This window comes from Myotis daubentonii, chromosome 3 (genome assembly GCF_963259705.1).
Source record: "Myotis daubentonii chromosome 3, mMyoDau2.1, whole genome shotgun sequence".
NCBI lineage: Eukaryota > Metazoa > Chordata > Mammalia > Chiroptera > Vespertilionidae > Myotis > Myotis daubentonii.
This window is the reverse complement of record NC_081842.1, coordinates 152559751-152573593: the sequence shown is the minus strand read 5'-3', so window position 1 is coordinate 152573593 and position 13843 is coordinate 152559751. Positions and strand designations below refer to the sequence as shown.

The 13843-nt window shown below is 41.3% G+C and overlaps 1 protein-coding gene and 1 long non-coding RNA gene across 2 annotated transcripts in view; one reads left to right on the top strand and one right to left on the bottom strand.

The window, feature by feature from the left end:
• LOC132230868 (uncharacterized) overlaps window positions 1–13843 on the top strand; it is a 145476-nt gene that overhangs the window by 114472 nt on the left and 17161 nt on the right. The window lies entirely within an intron of this gene.
• The window catches only part of LOC132230852 (guanylate-binding protein 1-like), a 178060-nt gene continuing 174067 nt past the window's right edge, over window positions 9851–13843 (bottom strand). Inside the window, exons 7-11 of the mRNA XM_059688946.1 lie at window positions 13433–13713; window positions 12432–12644; window positions 11709–11811; window positions 11277–11470; window positions 9851–10159 (exon numbers count right to left, since the gene is read on the bottom strand). Of these exons, the coding sequence (XP_059544929.1) occupies window positions 10043–10159; window positions 11277–11470; window positions 11709–11811; window positions 12432–12644; window positions 13433–13713 (908 nt within the window). The 3' untranslated portion in view covers window positions 9851–10042. The remainder of the gene's footprint in view (window positions 10160–11276; window positions 11471–11708; window positions 11812–12431; window positions 12645–13432; window positions 13714–13843) is intronic.

The following is a 13843-nucleotide window of genomic DNA, read 5'->3' as shown; positions in this document are numbered from 1 at the left end:
TTGAGTGGATTGACAGCAACGTAATATTAGCAATGGTTACTTCAATCAGTGAGAAATTTTTCACAGTCTCTTAACAATTTTTAAAAGAGCGTGGACTCAGTGTGTGGGTCCGGCTAATAGTGTTTGAATATGTCACTGCACATGTAGAATTTCTGTTAGAACCTGGTAGGAATTGTCCTTCTCAGGATGGGTATGTTTCCTGTCTCAGTGTGGCTTCGCCTCCGGAATTCCTGGTTCACATGCAGGACGGAGCTCTAAAGCTTTTAGAGGCCTCTCTCCTAAGGCTTTCTGCAGGCTCTCAGCTCCTGGAGGGTTTCAGTGGGGACTGCCCTTTGCTCCTTCAATTTGTCCTAGTGTGCAATGTCCTTTTGGCACTGCTGCTGGTGGCACACCATGCTTTCTGTCAGCTGGATCCCCAGAGCAATGGCAGGAACGTAAATCAACACTGGGTTCTCTGGGTCTATAAAGAAGGAATAGTGAAGACATCCTTTATGGAGACAGACAGGGAGAGGGAGAGGACTCTACTCTAAATAGTACAAGAACTTAGGTAACTATCCAATTCCTGTAATATTCAATATGATATTAAACAATCAAATGTGCAACTTATAGGAAGAAGCATCTGGAATGGTGCTGGTATGATAAACTATTCATAAGTTGTTTACTCGTGTGTTTAAAAATTTTTATTTTATTATTAGTTAAGGTATTACAAATGTGTCCTCATACCCCCCATTAACCCCCAACCTCCCCCCCACACACAGACTCATGCTCCCATCCCCCTGTTGTCCATGTCCATTGGTTTGGCTTATATACATGTACACAAGTCCTTCGGTTGATCTCTTCCCCTTACCCCCGCCCTCCCCTACTTTCCTTCTGGGGATTGATAGCCTGATCGTTGTTTCTCAGTCTTTGGGTCTGTCCCTTTTCATCAGTCTATGTTGTTCTCTATAATCCACAAATGAGTGAGATCATGTGGTATTTATCTTTCTCTGACTGGCTTATTTCACTTAGCATAATGCTCTCCAGTTTCATCCATGCTGTTGCAAAAGGCAAAAGTTCCTTTTTTTTTTTTACGGCAGCATAGTATTCCATTGTGTATATGTACCGCAGTTTTCTAATCCACTCATCTGCTGATGGGCACTTAGGCTGTTTCCAAATCTTAGCTATGGTGAATTGTGCTGCTATGAACATAGGGGTGCATATATCCTTTCTGATTGGCGTTTCTGGTTTCTTGGGATATATTCCTAGAGGTGGGATCACTGGGTCAAATGGGAGTTCCATTTTTAGTCTTCTGAGGTAGCTCCATACTGTCCTCCACAGTGGCTGCACCAGTCTGCATTCCCACCAGCAGTGCAGAAGGGTTCCTTTTTCTCCACATCCTCTCCAACACTTGTTGTTTGTTGATTTGTTGATGATAGCCATTCTGACAGGTGTGAGATGACACCGCATTGTCGTTTTGATTTGCATCTCTCTTATAATTAGTGACTTTGAGCATGTTTTCATATGTCTTTCGGCCTTCTGTATGTCCTCTTTTGAAAAGTGTCTATCTAGGTCCGTTGCCCATTTTTTTATTGGATTGTTTATCTTCCTTTTGTTAAGTTTCATGAGATCCCTGTAAATGTTGGAAATTAAACCCTTATCGGTGGTATCATTGGCAAATATGTTCTCCCATGTAGTGGGTCTGCTTGTTGTTTTGTTGATGGTTTCCTTTGCTGTGCAAAAGCTTTTTATTTTGATGTAGTCCCATTTGTTTATTTTCTCTTTAGTTTCCATTGCCCTAGCAGCATTATCAGAGAAGAAGTTTCTTCGGCATATGTTTGGGATTTCGCTGCCTGTGGATTCCTCTAGTATTTTTATGGTTTCCCGTCTTACGTTTAAGTCTTTTATCCATTTTGAGTTTATTTTTCTGTATGGTGTGAGTTGGTGATCTAGTTTCATCCTTTCGCATATATCTGTCCAATTTTCCCAACACCATTTATTGAAAAGACTGTCTTGACTCCATTGTATGCTCTTGCCTCCTTTGTCAAATATTAATTGGGCATAGTGGTTTGGGTCGATTTCTGGGGTCTCTATTCTATTCCATTGATCTATATGTCTGTTCTTGTGCCAGTACCAAGCTGTTTTAAGAACAGTGGCTTTGTAATACAGTTTGATATCTGGTATTGAGATCCCACCTACTTTGTTCTTTCTCAGGATTGCTGCGGCTACTCGGGGTCTTTTTTTATTCCAGATGAATTTTTGGAACATTCGTTCTAGATTTGTGAAATATGCCGTTGGTAATTTAATGGGGATTGCATTGAATCTATAAATTGCTTTGGGTAGTATGGACATTTTGATGATGTCGATTCTACCAATCCATGAACACGGTATATTCTTCCATCTGTTTATGTCTTCCTCTATCTCTTTTTTTCAGTGTCCTTTTTCTCCACATCTTCTCCAGCACTTGTCGTTTGTTGATTTGTTGATGATAGCCAGTCTGACAGGTGTGAGATGGTACCTCATTGTTGTTTTGATTTGCATCTCTCGGTTGATTAGTGACTTTGAGCATGTTTTCATATGTCTCTTGGCTTTCTGAATGTCCTCTTTTGAAAGGTGTCTATTTAGGTCCTTTGCCCATTTTTTGATTGAATTGTTTATCTTCCTTTTGTTAAGTTGTATGAATTCCCTATAAATTTTGGAGATTAGGCCCTTATCAGATATGACATTGGCGAATATGTTTTCCCACACAGTGGGTTTTCTCATTGTTTTGTTGATGGTTTCTTTTGCTGTGCAGAAGCTTTTTATTTTGATGTAGTCCCATTTGTTCATTTTCTCTTTAGTTTCAAGTGCCCCAGGAGCTGTATCAGTGAAGAAATTGCTTCGGCATATGTCTGAGATTTTGTGGCCTTTGGATTCTTCTAGAATTTTTATGGTTTCCTGTCATACATTTAAGTCCTTTATCCATTTTGAGTTTATTTTTGTGTATGGTGTAAGTTGGTGGTCTAGTTTCATTTTCTTGCATATATCCGTCCAATTTTCCCAACACCATTTATTGAAGAGACTATCTTGGCTCCATTGTATGCTCTTGCCTCCTTTGTCAAATATTAATTGAGCATATTGGTTCGGGCCGATTTCTGGGCTCTCTATTCTATTCCATTGATCTATATGCCTATTCTTGTGCCAGTACCAGGCAGTTTTGAGAACAGTGGCTTTGTAATACAACTTGATATCTGGTATTGAGATCCCACCTACTTTGTTCTTTTTCAGGATTGCTGTAGCTATTCGGGGTCTTTTTTTATTCCAGATGCATTTTTGGAGAGTTCGTTCTAGATTTATGAAGTATGCCGTTGGTATTTTAATGGGAAGTGTGTTGAATTTATAGATTGCTTTGGCTAGTATGGACATTTTGATGATGTTGATTCTACCAATCCATGAACACGGTATGTTCTTCCATCTGTTTATGTCTTCCTCTATATCTTTTTTCAACGTCCTGTAGTTTTCTGAATAGAGGTCTTTTACCTCTTTAGTTAAGTTTATTCCTAGGTAACTTAATTTTTTTGGTGCGATGGTAAACGGGATTGTTTTTTATAATCTCTCTTTCTGAAAGTTCACTATTGGTGTATAGAAATGCCTCAGATTTCGTGGGGTTAATTTTGTATCCTGCTACATTGCCAAATTCATGTATTAAGTCTAGTAGCTTTTTGATGGAGTCTCTAGGGTTTTGTATGTATAATATCATGTCGTCTGCAAATAAGGACAGTTTTACTTCCTCTTTTCCAATTTGGATTCCTTTTCTGATGATGCCTGTTTTTCTTTCATATTTGGGTTGGTTCTTTGTTTCACCATGATTTCTCTTCTCAAGGTGTTTGGTTATGTAGTTCTCTCTCTGCTGCGTTGATTCAAAGGCACAAAATACAACACAACAAGGCACAACGTACAAGGCACCGAACTAAATGCATTCACGATATTAATAACCCCAAATAAAGGTGACCCCCTGAGCGAAGAGAATTAGGGGATAAAGAAGAAAAAAGAGAAAAAGATTAAAGAGAAAAATAAAAAACAAAAAGGAGTGCTGAAATGAGATTGGGAAAAGGGAGAGAAGAAAAAAACAAAGAGAAAAAAAAAAAGTAAGAGAATGAAATAGAGGTGGGGAAGAGGCTATTTGTATGGGGAGAAAACTCCAAGAGAACCGCAACCAATCTCAATGAACTCTAGCAGCAGATCCCTGGAGACTAATGCAAACTACAAACAACCACCAATATCAAGCGAGGCAAGGGAAAACAGAAGCAGAAAAATAACCAGATAAAGAAAAAGTAAGCAAAACAGAAAAATGAAAATGAAAAACAAATTCCCACACAAGCATAAAAAACCCCAACATACTCAAAATCAAGCAAACACTAGCAAAATGACAGAGAGAGAAAAAAAAATTAGATAGTGAAGAAAAATAAGAGAGAGGTGTATATGGATTTAGAGCGAGGGATTGGAAATTAGATATATAAGTAGGGTGAAATTTAGACAGTGGGTAGAAAGAAGGAATAGGGAAAATCCAAAGCAGGAATAGGGTAAGAGAAACAGGACAACGAAAGGGGAAAAGTGAGGAAGAGAGTTTTGGCTTAAGGGTAAATGTGAGATAGAGAGAAATGATGCTAAAGGAACATTGAAAATAGAGTGTAGAACAGTAATCCCAAAATAAAATAAAGAAAAATAAAAAATAAAATGACACTTGAAAAAATGGTAAAAGGATAGCAATAATACTGGTTAAAAAAATGTAGTAGAGAAAAAAACCAAGATGGCGGCATAGGTTAACGCCGGAGATTGCTGCCTCGAACAACCACTTCAGAGATATAACTAAAGGACAGAACGGACACCATCCAGAACCACAGGAAGGCTGGCTGAGTGGAAATTCTACAATTAGGAGGAAAGAGAATATCATACCCAGACTCAGAGGAGGCGCAGTGCTGAAGTGAAATACTCAGGTGTGGAGTGCGCATGCGGAGCAGGCTGGCGGCGAGGGCGTGGTTGTTGTTTTCAATCGGGAGGGAGTTTCAGACTCTGAGCTCCAGATCCGGGCAAGTCTCTGGGGATCCAGACTCAAATGGGAGAAGCGGGACTGTCTGGCTTCGGTCGGAACCCGGAACTCGAAGGCAGCTTTCTCTCCGAGGTTTGCAGCGGTTGCTGGGACTCTGAGAGGCAGAGCCCCTAGAGACGGAACTGAGAGCAGCCATAACTGCTCGCTCCGCCCGCCCTGTAAATCCCCGGGACCCTCCCCGCCCAAGCCCTGCACAGAGAAATTTGCCAGATTAGCCTCAGGCAAACGCTAGATTAGCACCGCCCTAGAGATCCAGCACAGAAGCTCTCCCACTGCAGACACAGCTGACTCTCATAGCCAGTTAGCCTGGAGGTCAAATCACCCCTGGTATTACTGACAACAATCAAGGCTTAACTACAAGACTGCGCACAAAGACCACTAGGGGGTGCACCAAGAAAAGATAAAAAAATGTGGACACAAAGAAACAGCATGCAAATGTCAGAAATGGAAGATATAGAGCTCAAAACCACACTTTTAAGGTCTCTCAAGAACTGTCTAGAAGCTGCCGATAAACTTAGTAAGGCCCTCGAAAAGACTGGTGAGACTGCCGATAAATGTAGTGAGATCCTCAAGAAATCAAATGAGACCCTTGATGTTGTGATAAAGAACCAACTAGAAACTAAGCATACACTGACTGAAATAAAGAATATTATACAGACTCCCAACAGCAGACCAGAGGAGCGCAAGAATCAAGTCAAAGATTTGAAATGCGAAGAAGCAAAAAACACCCAACTGGAAAAGCAAAATGAAAAAAGAATCCGAAAATACGAAGATAGTGTAAGGAGCCTCTGGGACAGCTTCAAGCGTACCAACATCAGAATTATAGGGGTGCCAGAAGATGAGAGAGAGCAAGATATTGAAAACCTATTTGAAGAAATAATGACAGAAAACTTCCCCCACTTGGTGAAAGAAATAGACTTACAGGTCCAGGAAGCGCAGAGAATCCCAAACAAAAGGAATCCAAAGAGGACCACACCAAGACACATCATAATTAAAATGCCAAGAGCAAAAGACAGAGAATCTTAAAAGCAGCAAGAGAAAGAAACTGAGTTACCTACAAGGGAATACCCATACGACTGTCAGCTGATTTCTCAACAGAAACTTTGCAGGCCAGAAGGGAATGGCAAGAAATATTCAAAGTGATGAATACCAAGAACCTACAACCAAGATTACTTTATCCAGCTAAGCTATCATTCAGAACTGAAGGTCAGATAAAGAGCTTCACAGATAAGGAAAAGCTAAAGGAGTTCATCACCACCAAACCAGTATTATATGAAATGCTAAAAGGTATCCTTTAAGAAGAGGAAGAAGAAGAAAAAGGTAAAGATACAAATTATGAACAACAAATATACATCTATCAACAAGTGAATCTAAGAATCAAGTGAATAAATAATCTGGTGATCATAATAGAATCAGGGACATAGAAAGGGAATGGACTGACCATTCTTGGGGGGGAAAGGGGTGTGGGAGATGCGGGAAGAGACTGGACAAAAATCGTGCACCTATGGATGAGGACAGTGGGTGGGGAGTGAGGGCAGAGGGTGGGGCGGGAACTGGGAGGAGGGGTGTTATGGGGGGAAAAAAGAGGAACAAATGTAATAATCTGAACAATAAAGATTTAATTAAAAATTTTAAAAAATGTAGTAATTAAAAAGATAAAATCAAGTGATGAAAAAAATAAAAAATAAAAAAATAATAAAATAGGTTCTCAATGAAATGGTGAAAAAAGAATTAAAAAAAAATATATATATATATAAAAATATTCGGAAGTGAAGGTGCTTCAGATCTTCCACTCTTCTTTTTGGCACACCTTAGTCCTGCCAGGCATTCAGGGGAGTGTTGAACTTTCCTGTGATACACTGTCCCTCCGTGCAGTAAACCACAGACCTGATTTTAAGGCAGGTTGTATTTGTTTACCAGACTGCCTTTATTTGTGATCACAGAAGAGACAGTTCGTGGCCCTGCCTCTGGGTGGCAGTGTGTCTGGATTGACCTCCAAGTCTATAAGTCCTCTCTATCAGTAGGATTTTTTTTTTTCTCTATAGTATTTGGAACTGATTTGGGAAAGACCACTGCCCAGAGCTGGTTCTTTGTTACTGCCTGCTGTTTCCCAGGCTCCCCAAAAAGAACTTTCCCCTACAGGCTCTTCGAATGACCCCAACTGGGGAATCCCATGCACTGGGTTTAATAATCAAATGCACGGATCTAAGGGGAACTGTAACAAGAGCCTGATAGTTGTGCGAATTCGCAAGCCTCCACATTCCAGGTCTGCGCAGAGTCTCCGCGTGCAGTCTCCACCCGCCCACTCGCCCCTGGCACCAAGCAGCCAGCAGATTGGCAAAGTCCAAGGCTGCTTTTTTACATCCAGTCCAGCTATGGGCTTATTTTTAGTGTTCCCTTCTGCCAGCAGCCCTGTGGGGCCCCTTCCCCACTCGCGGGTCACGCTGGTCCCAATGGCTGCGGACTCTGTGGGGCGCAGATTTTGCCCCGCGCGCGAGCTCGGTCCTCTCTCCAACCCGAATTGCAAACCGCACCTTTAAGGGTTGTCTAACCTTTCCGTGAGAAGAAGCAGTGCTCCTCTAAGTTCACGCAGTCACGCTGCTTGAGATCCCTTGTTTCCAGGTTAGTAGCTGGTCTCTGGATGCTGGCAACAGCCACCCAAGATGGCGCAGTCTCCGCTGCTTAGCTGGCGCACCATGAGAGGTTTCAGCCACAGTCTCCAACTGTCCTTTTTTTCCTGCGGGTTCTAGGTCTTTCCTAGCTTCAGACAGTCTCTCAGCTGAAAATCCTCTGCCTATTCAGGCTGTATGTTACCCGTTTCAGCTGCTCACCCTTATCTGCTCCAGGACAAGGCACAGGACACGTCTATTTATACCTCTGCCATTTTCCCTCCTCGTGTTTAAAAATTTTTATTGTGGGTTCCAGGAGCCCTTCTAGGTGGCTGAGCCTGTGATATACAAAATAGGTAATGTTCCTGCCCACTTGTATTCTAGTGGGGAGAGACAAACAATAAACTCTGGTGATAAAAGGTAGTGAAGTTCTGTGAAGAGTAATAATAATATTGACCACTAGATGGAACCGATTGCTTTCTTCATTTCTTTACCAATCAACTCCAAGAGAGACACTGTGAGCATGACACACTGTCATGTTAATTAAATAGATTTTTTAGGCCAGGTGATAGGCACTGTCTCTTTCTATCTCTCCCTCCCAAATTGGATTTCTTTTTTCCACTAATTGACTGATAAGGGAAATAAGATTAAGACATACTAAGGAACCATCTGAGACATGTTGGGGTAGGGGATTAGATCAACTCCTTCCTAAATCAGAAATACTCTCCCCTCAATTTCTTGGGTATTTAGTTTTCCGTATTATTTAATCTCTGTCTTCACCACTAGACTATGAGCTCCTTAAGAGAGGGACCACAACTATATTCCCACTCCTTGGCAGAATGTGATAGGTACTCAACCAATGTTTCTTGAATGAATGATCCCTGTAGCCTAAGCAATGGCTGCTTTTCATGAAGCCTCATCTAACTCCCTAGGGACTCTGATTTGAACTTAGTTTGGGGAAAAAAAACTCTGAGTAAGTTTTCCTGTCTTGTGTTCTATGAAATCTTGCTGCCAAAGAACAGTGAGTGGGAAGGGTAGGATGTGTGTGTGTGTGTGAGTGTGTGTATGTGTGTGTAGTAGGCATATTATGTGGCACTGAGTTCTGAGCCATATTTTTTCCTCTTTCTGTTTGGATAAAAGCCTAACACACAATGGATATACATATTTAATTTATCTTTATTATTGACTAGAGGCCCGATGAAAATTTGTGCACTTGGGGGGTCCTGAGCCTGGCCTGTGCCCTCTTGCAGACCAGAAGCCCTCAGGGGATATCCAACTGAGGGCTTAGGCCTGCTCATGGGCCGATCAGGGGAAGGTGCTGGGAGTGGCCAGCACCGCACCCCCCATTGCCCCTCTGCTGCTGCTACCCTCCCGCCCCCCTCCCCACAATCGCTGTCCCCTCCCTCTGCCCTCTGCTTGCTGGCCCTGCCCCCTACCAACTGGTCATTCTGGTTGATTTGCATATTAGGCTTTTATTATATAGAATAGTATTACAGCTAGCCCCCTTTTTTTCCCATTGACCCCCTCCATACCACCTCTGCCCCCCACAATTGACATATCTTTAGTGCTCAGGGAAATGTAACAAATACTAGGCATATGGTTTTGTCAGGGATAGCTCTAATAATAAGGGTCTTGAACCTTCTTCTCCACAATGTGTAAAAGGAACATCACTAAAACAACAAGGGAATTGGAATCTAAGAAAATTCATACAACATGATCGATCCCATAATCTCTTGGTCTTAGAATGTTTTTCAGCATAGAAGATTGTGTGCATGTTTAGTTATATTTCTACAGAAGTATTCCATTTTTTAAAAAAAAACCCAGCTATTGTAAGTGGTATTGTTTTGTAATTTTTGGTTTCCAATAGTCCATTGCTTTTATATAAAAATACAGTTGAAAGTGGATTTTTGTGAATTGACCTTGAATCTTACAACCTTGTTAAACTCACGTATTTATCCCAAGAGTTTTTGTTGTTGCTGTTTTTTGCTTTTGTTGCAGATTCCCTGGGATTTTTCTGTGTGGATAATCATAGTGTGTGAGAATAAAGGCAGTTTTCTTTCTTTCTCTCCTTTCTTTCTTTCTTTCTTTCTTTCTTTCTTTCTTTCTTTCTTTCTTTCTTTCTTTCTTTCTTACTTCTTTCTTTTTAACAGGAGTGGGGAGACTGCACATCCTTGCTTTATTCCTGTGTTAGGGGAAATGCATTCCATTTTTTATCATTAAGTATGTTAGGCGAAGGGTTTTTTGTAGATTTCTTTTATCAGCTTAAAGAAGGTCAGTTTTTCTCAAGTTGTAACATTTTTCCAGATTCTAAAACTGCTTGAGTTATGCCTTGGGTAGAGTGACCAGAGAAGCTCTTTGCCTTAGGTCTTTAGATTAATATACAAGAGTTCTGGAGTCCTGCCATGGTCTTCTTGAGATTCTCTATTTCTCTCTGAAATTTTCTGCTCTCATTTTGGAATCCTTCCTTTAGTAACATGGCCTGTTCCTAAAAAGGGACAAATAAGAGTAAATAAAGTACAGCAGTAAGCAAATCTCAACTTCTAGCTAGTATCCACATTCTTAGTATTTAATTTCTTCTTGAAATTTTCTCTACCATAAATATTCATTATGCTTTCTCTTGGACATCCTAGCTCCATGATTGATTTTCTTGAGCTTCCTTTAGCTGAGAGAGATTTTGGCTTATACCTTCTAATATAGTGATAAAATTAAATTATAAGTCCCATTACTTCTGAACAACATATGTGGGCAATCTTAGTCATATGTTTGTTTTCAAATCTTATAGACACTTTTACACACACACACACACACACACACACACACACACACACACACACACCTATACTCAGACTTTTATATACATAAACATGACAGAAATAAAAAATTTTTAAAATCTAAGGAAGTGTCTGAATCTTAGATCAGGGAATTTGATTTAAGCCTCCACAGCTTGGTGACAAGAGTAGCAGGGTATAAGTAAGGACATCAAGGCCCCTAACTGTCCACACAGGATTTCTGCACATAACTCACTACACAAACTAGATGTAGGGCATAGCAGTCAGGAGTGGCAGACACAGGTGTGAGAGGCAAGGAATCTTTCTGCTCATAGAGGTTCTCTTAGAACCGAAGTCATACCAGGTGTGACTGAAAAACAGTGATTGTTATACCTGGTGTGACAGAAAAACAGTGATTGTAGATTCCTCTAAGTTTGAAGGTGGTTCATATATCTTACCAATCTGTGTGACCCTATAAAAGCTCATCTTTTCTGAACCTCTGTTTCTTCTCCTAAGGTATAGGTACACAGCAATTATTGCTTCATATAAAATTAGGCAGGAGATACAGATAAGACATATTTGCAATGCCTGGAAGATAATAGCTACCATTGATTGAAGAATGTACTGATGAAGGACTGGATGTGAGATAAAGGGAAATAATTTTTTTTTTAAATAACCCAACATAGGCGGGCTCCAATCAGGCAGACAGACAGGGATTGAAAGGTACAAGTGGGCAAGCAAGGTCCTTCCAGGTTTCGTGTTCTAACAGCCACACAAACAGGTCAGGGAAAGTGGACAGAAAAAGGGAAACCTCTAGGTGATGCCATTACATACCTGAAGTTTAAGAGACAGAGCCCTCTCATGCTCTGCCATTAATTGGGCCTTCTCCTTCTCCACCTTCTCAGTCAATTGTTTCACATGTTCCTGGTAACTCCTTTCTTTCTCCTCCATCATCTGCTGATTCTTCTTTTGCATTTCCTCCAGCATTTTTGCTGCTGCCCCTGCAGATTCAGCTTTCACACGTTGCACTGCCAGGAGGAAAGGAAGAAGACAAATTCATGTGGGTGACCAACTTGCCTTTTCTTCTTTGTGAACTTACCTGTCATTGTTGCTGCTGAATGCCTATGCCCCACTGAGACTGACTTTGGCCAGTCATAGGCATCTTTGCTCATCTGGCTTTTGTTTAAGGACCCCAGGTTCTCCAAGCCAAATTATTTAAACTTTAAAAGCTGTTGAGGCTATCTTGTCTCATGACTTGCTGCACACCTTCGATCTCCTTTTCCTTTTCTGTGAGAGTCTGGTCTGTTTGTAGAATAGCATCAGTCACAGACTCCTTGGACCTCAGGTATGTCTGAAGAACTTCTTCACTCTAGGACCCAGAGAAAATGGCATTAGTAATAGGAAATCGCAGGAAGTGCTTATTCCTATTTGCCCACCATCTTTTCCTGTAGGAATTGTTTGCTTGGCCCTGGTCCTTGTGCTAGTCAAGGGGCCCCTGTCACAGGGTGAGCACATGCTCCAGGTTGGCCAAGTCTGGCACCTTATGAAGCAGAATCCTTTGTGTTTTTTTTAATTATTATTATTAGTTAAGGTATTACAAATGTGTCCTCATACCCCCCATTAACCCCCAACCTCCCCCCCACACACAAACTCATGCTCCCATCCCCCTGTTGTCCATGTCCATTGGTTTGGCTTATATACATGTATACAAGTCCTTCGGTTGATCTCTTCCCCTTACCCCCGCCCTCCCCTACTTTCCTTCTGTGGGAAGCAGAATCCTTTGGAAGAGATTGATATAAATATAGATTGAGAGTCTCTGTTCTCTGACTGAGGGCTCGACTTTTGGAGCTGTTGGCGCTGTGGTCCCATATGGGGTGAGGAATGAAACCATCATGGAGAGAGCAGATCCAAGGAAAGGAGGTGGAGACCAGGAGGAAGGGAAGTTTGGGGTTGAGGGGAGCAACAGAGGGACAGATAAATGCTGGTTACCTGTATTCCCTTCCTGGGTTCCTGAAGATACTTTTTCTTCAGCTCGTGCATAGTCTGCATTAAGAGATGATATCCTCCTGGTTTAGAATAAACCCCCTGCTCTATGTCTTCTTCTAAAGAATGGAAGATATCCTTAAGTAAAGCTGAGCAGCGATCCGATGATGCTTTCATATTCTCTTTACAAAAGTCATCTCGCTTTCTTGCTAGCTGGGCCTTTAATGTGAAAATAGGACGTAGAAAGAGTACAGAGAAAATGTTAGCTTGACCTGGCTTCTCAAAAACCATTCTGTGACCCTGTAAAAACTTACAGGCACCTCAGTAGGACCACATCTTTCCTCCAGATCCTGTCTTTCTATTGAAGACCCCTTTTCCTTGGAGGTAAAGTTCATGGCAGATTGCGAGCTTTATGTTATCATTGATGTTACCCATCTGCGGGTCATAGTGGGCCATGGCCTTTTGCACTGCAGCCGAGTTCTCTTTCTGGGCTGAGGCCAGAACAGCGTTCTCCATGCAGGGCAGGTCCCCACAGCTGATGGCATTGACATAGGTCAGGACTAGGTTCTCTAGTCCCACAAATACACCTTCAGAAAGAAACTTCTGCTTTTCACATTGGACCAGCGATTGTATATGGAAGAAATGTGGCTCATTGTAAGCCTGCTCAAGATAACTAAGACTGCATCTTCTCTGCTTTTGGCTATAATATTAAATCATCTGATAACAGCAAGCATGTAACTTGATGAAAAGCTTTGATTGCTACCTGCATTCATTTAATTAAATTATGTGAAAGAGTATAGTTTATGCATGAAAGGAAAAAAAATATTCAAACTTTAAGTCAATCATAATAAAATTGGTTCTTCTTACTATAATAATGACAAATGGTGGTTTTTGTCATTTTGAAGTCTAGGAAGAATTCCTTCTCTCATGATAAATACCCATTTTACTTTCTAGCAGTACTTTGCTTTCTGAAACCCTAATCCATGTAATCATAAGAAAAAAATTACCGCTAATTCATTTTGAAATAAATGGTTTACATCCTTGAAGGAATTCTTGATGAAGACTTCTATGGCTTCTTTCTCACCGGCCATGTGCAGGTCCAAGAGCTCTTGGAGTGTTTCTGTGGGCAGGTGAACCTTCTCGGCCATCTGCTGGTCATAATGGGCCATGGCCTTTTTTATTGCAGCCGAGTTCTCTATTTTTGCCAAAGCCAGGACTGCGTTCTCCATGCAGGGCAGGTCCCCGCTACTGATGGCATCGACATAGGAGAGCACCAGTGTCTCCAGCCCTGCAAATAGAGACCAAAAGATAATGTTTGTTGTAGATGAGGTGAGGAAATTGTCCATCCTCTATAAATCTGATGATATCTCTCAACACTCTTTTGGCTCACAACATCTGTGTCCTTAGCATCACCTAGA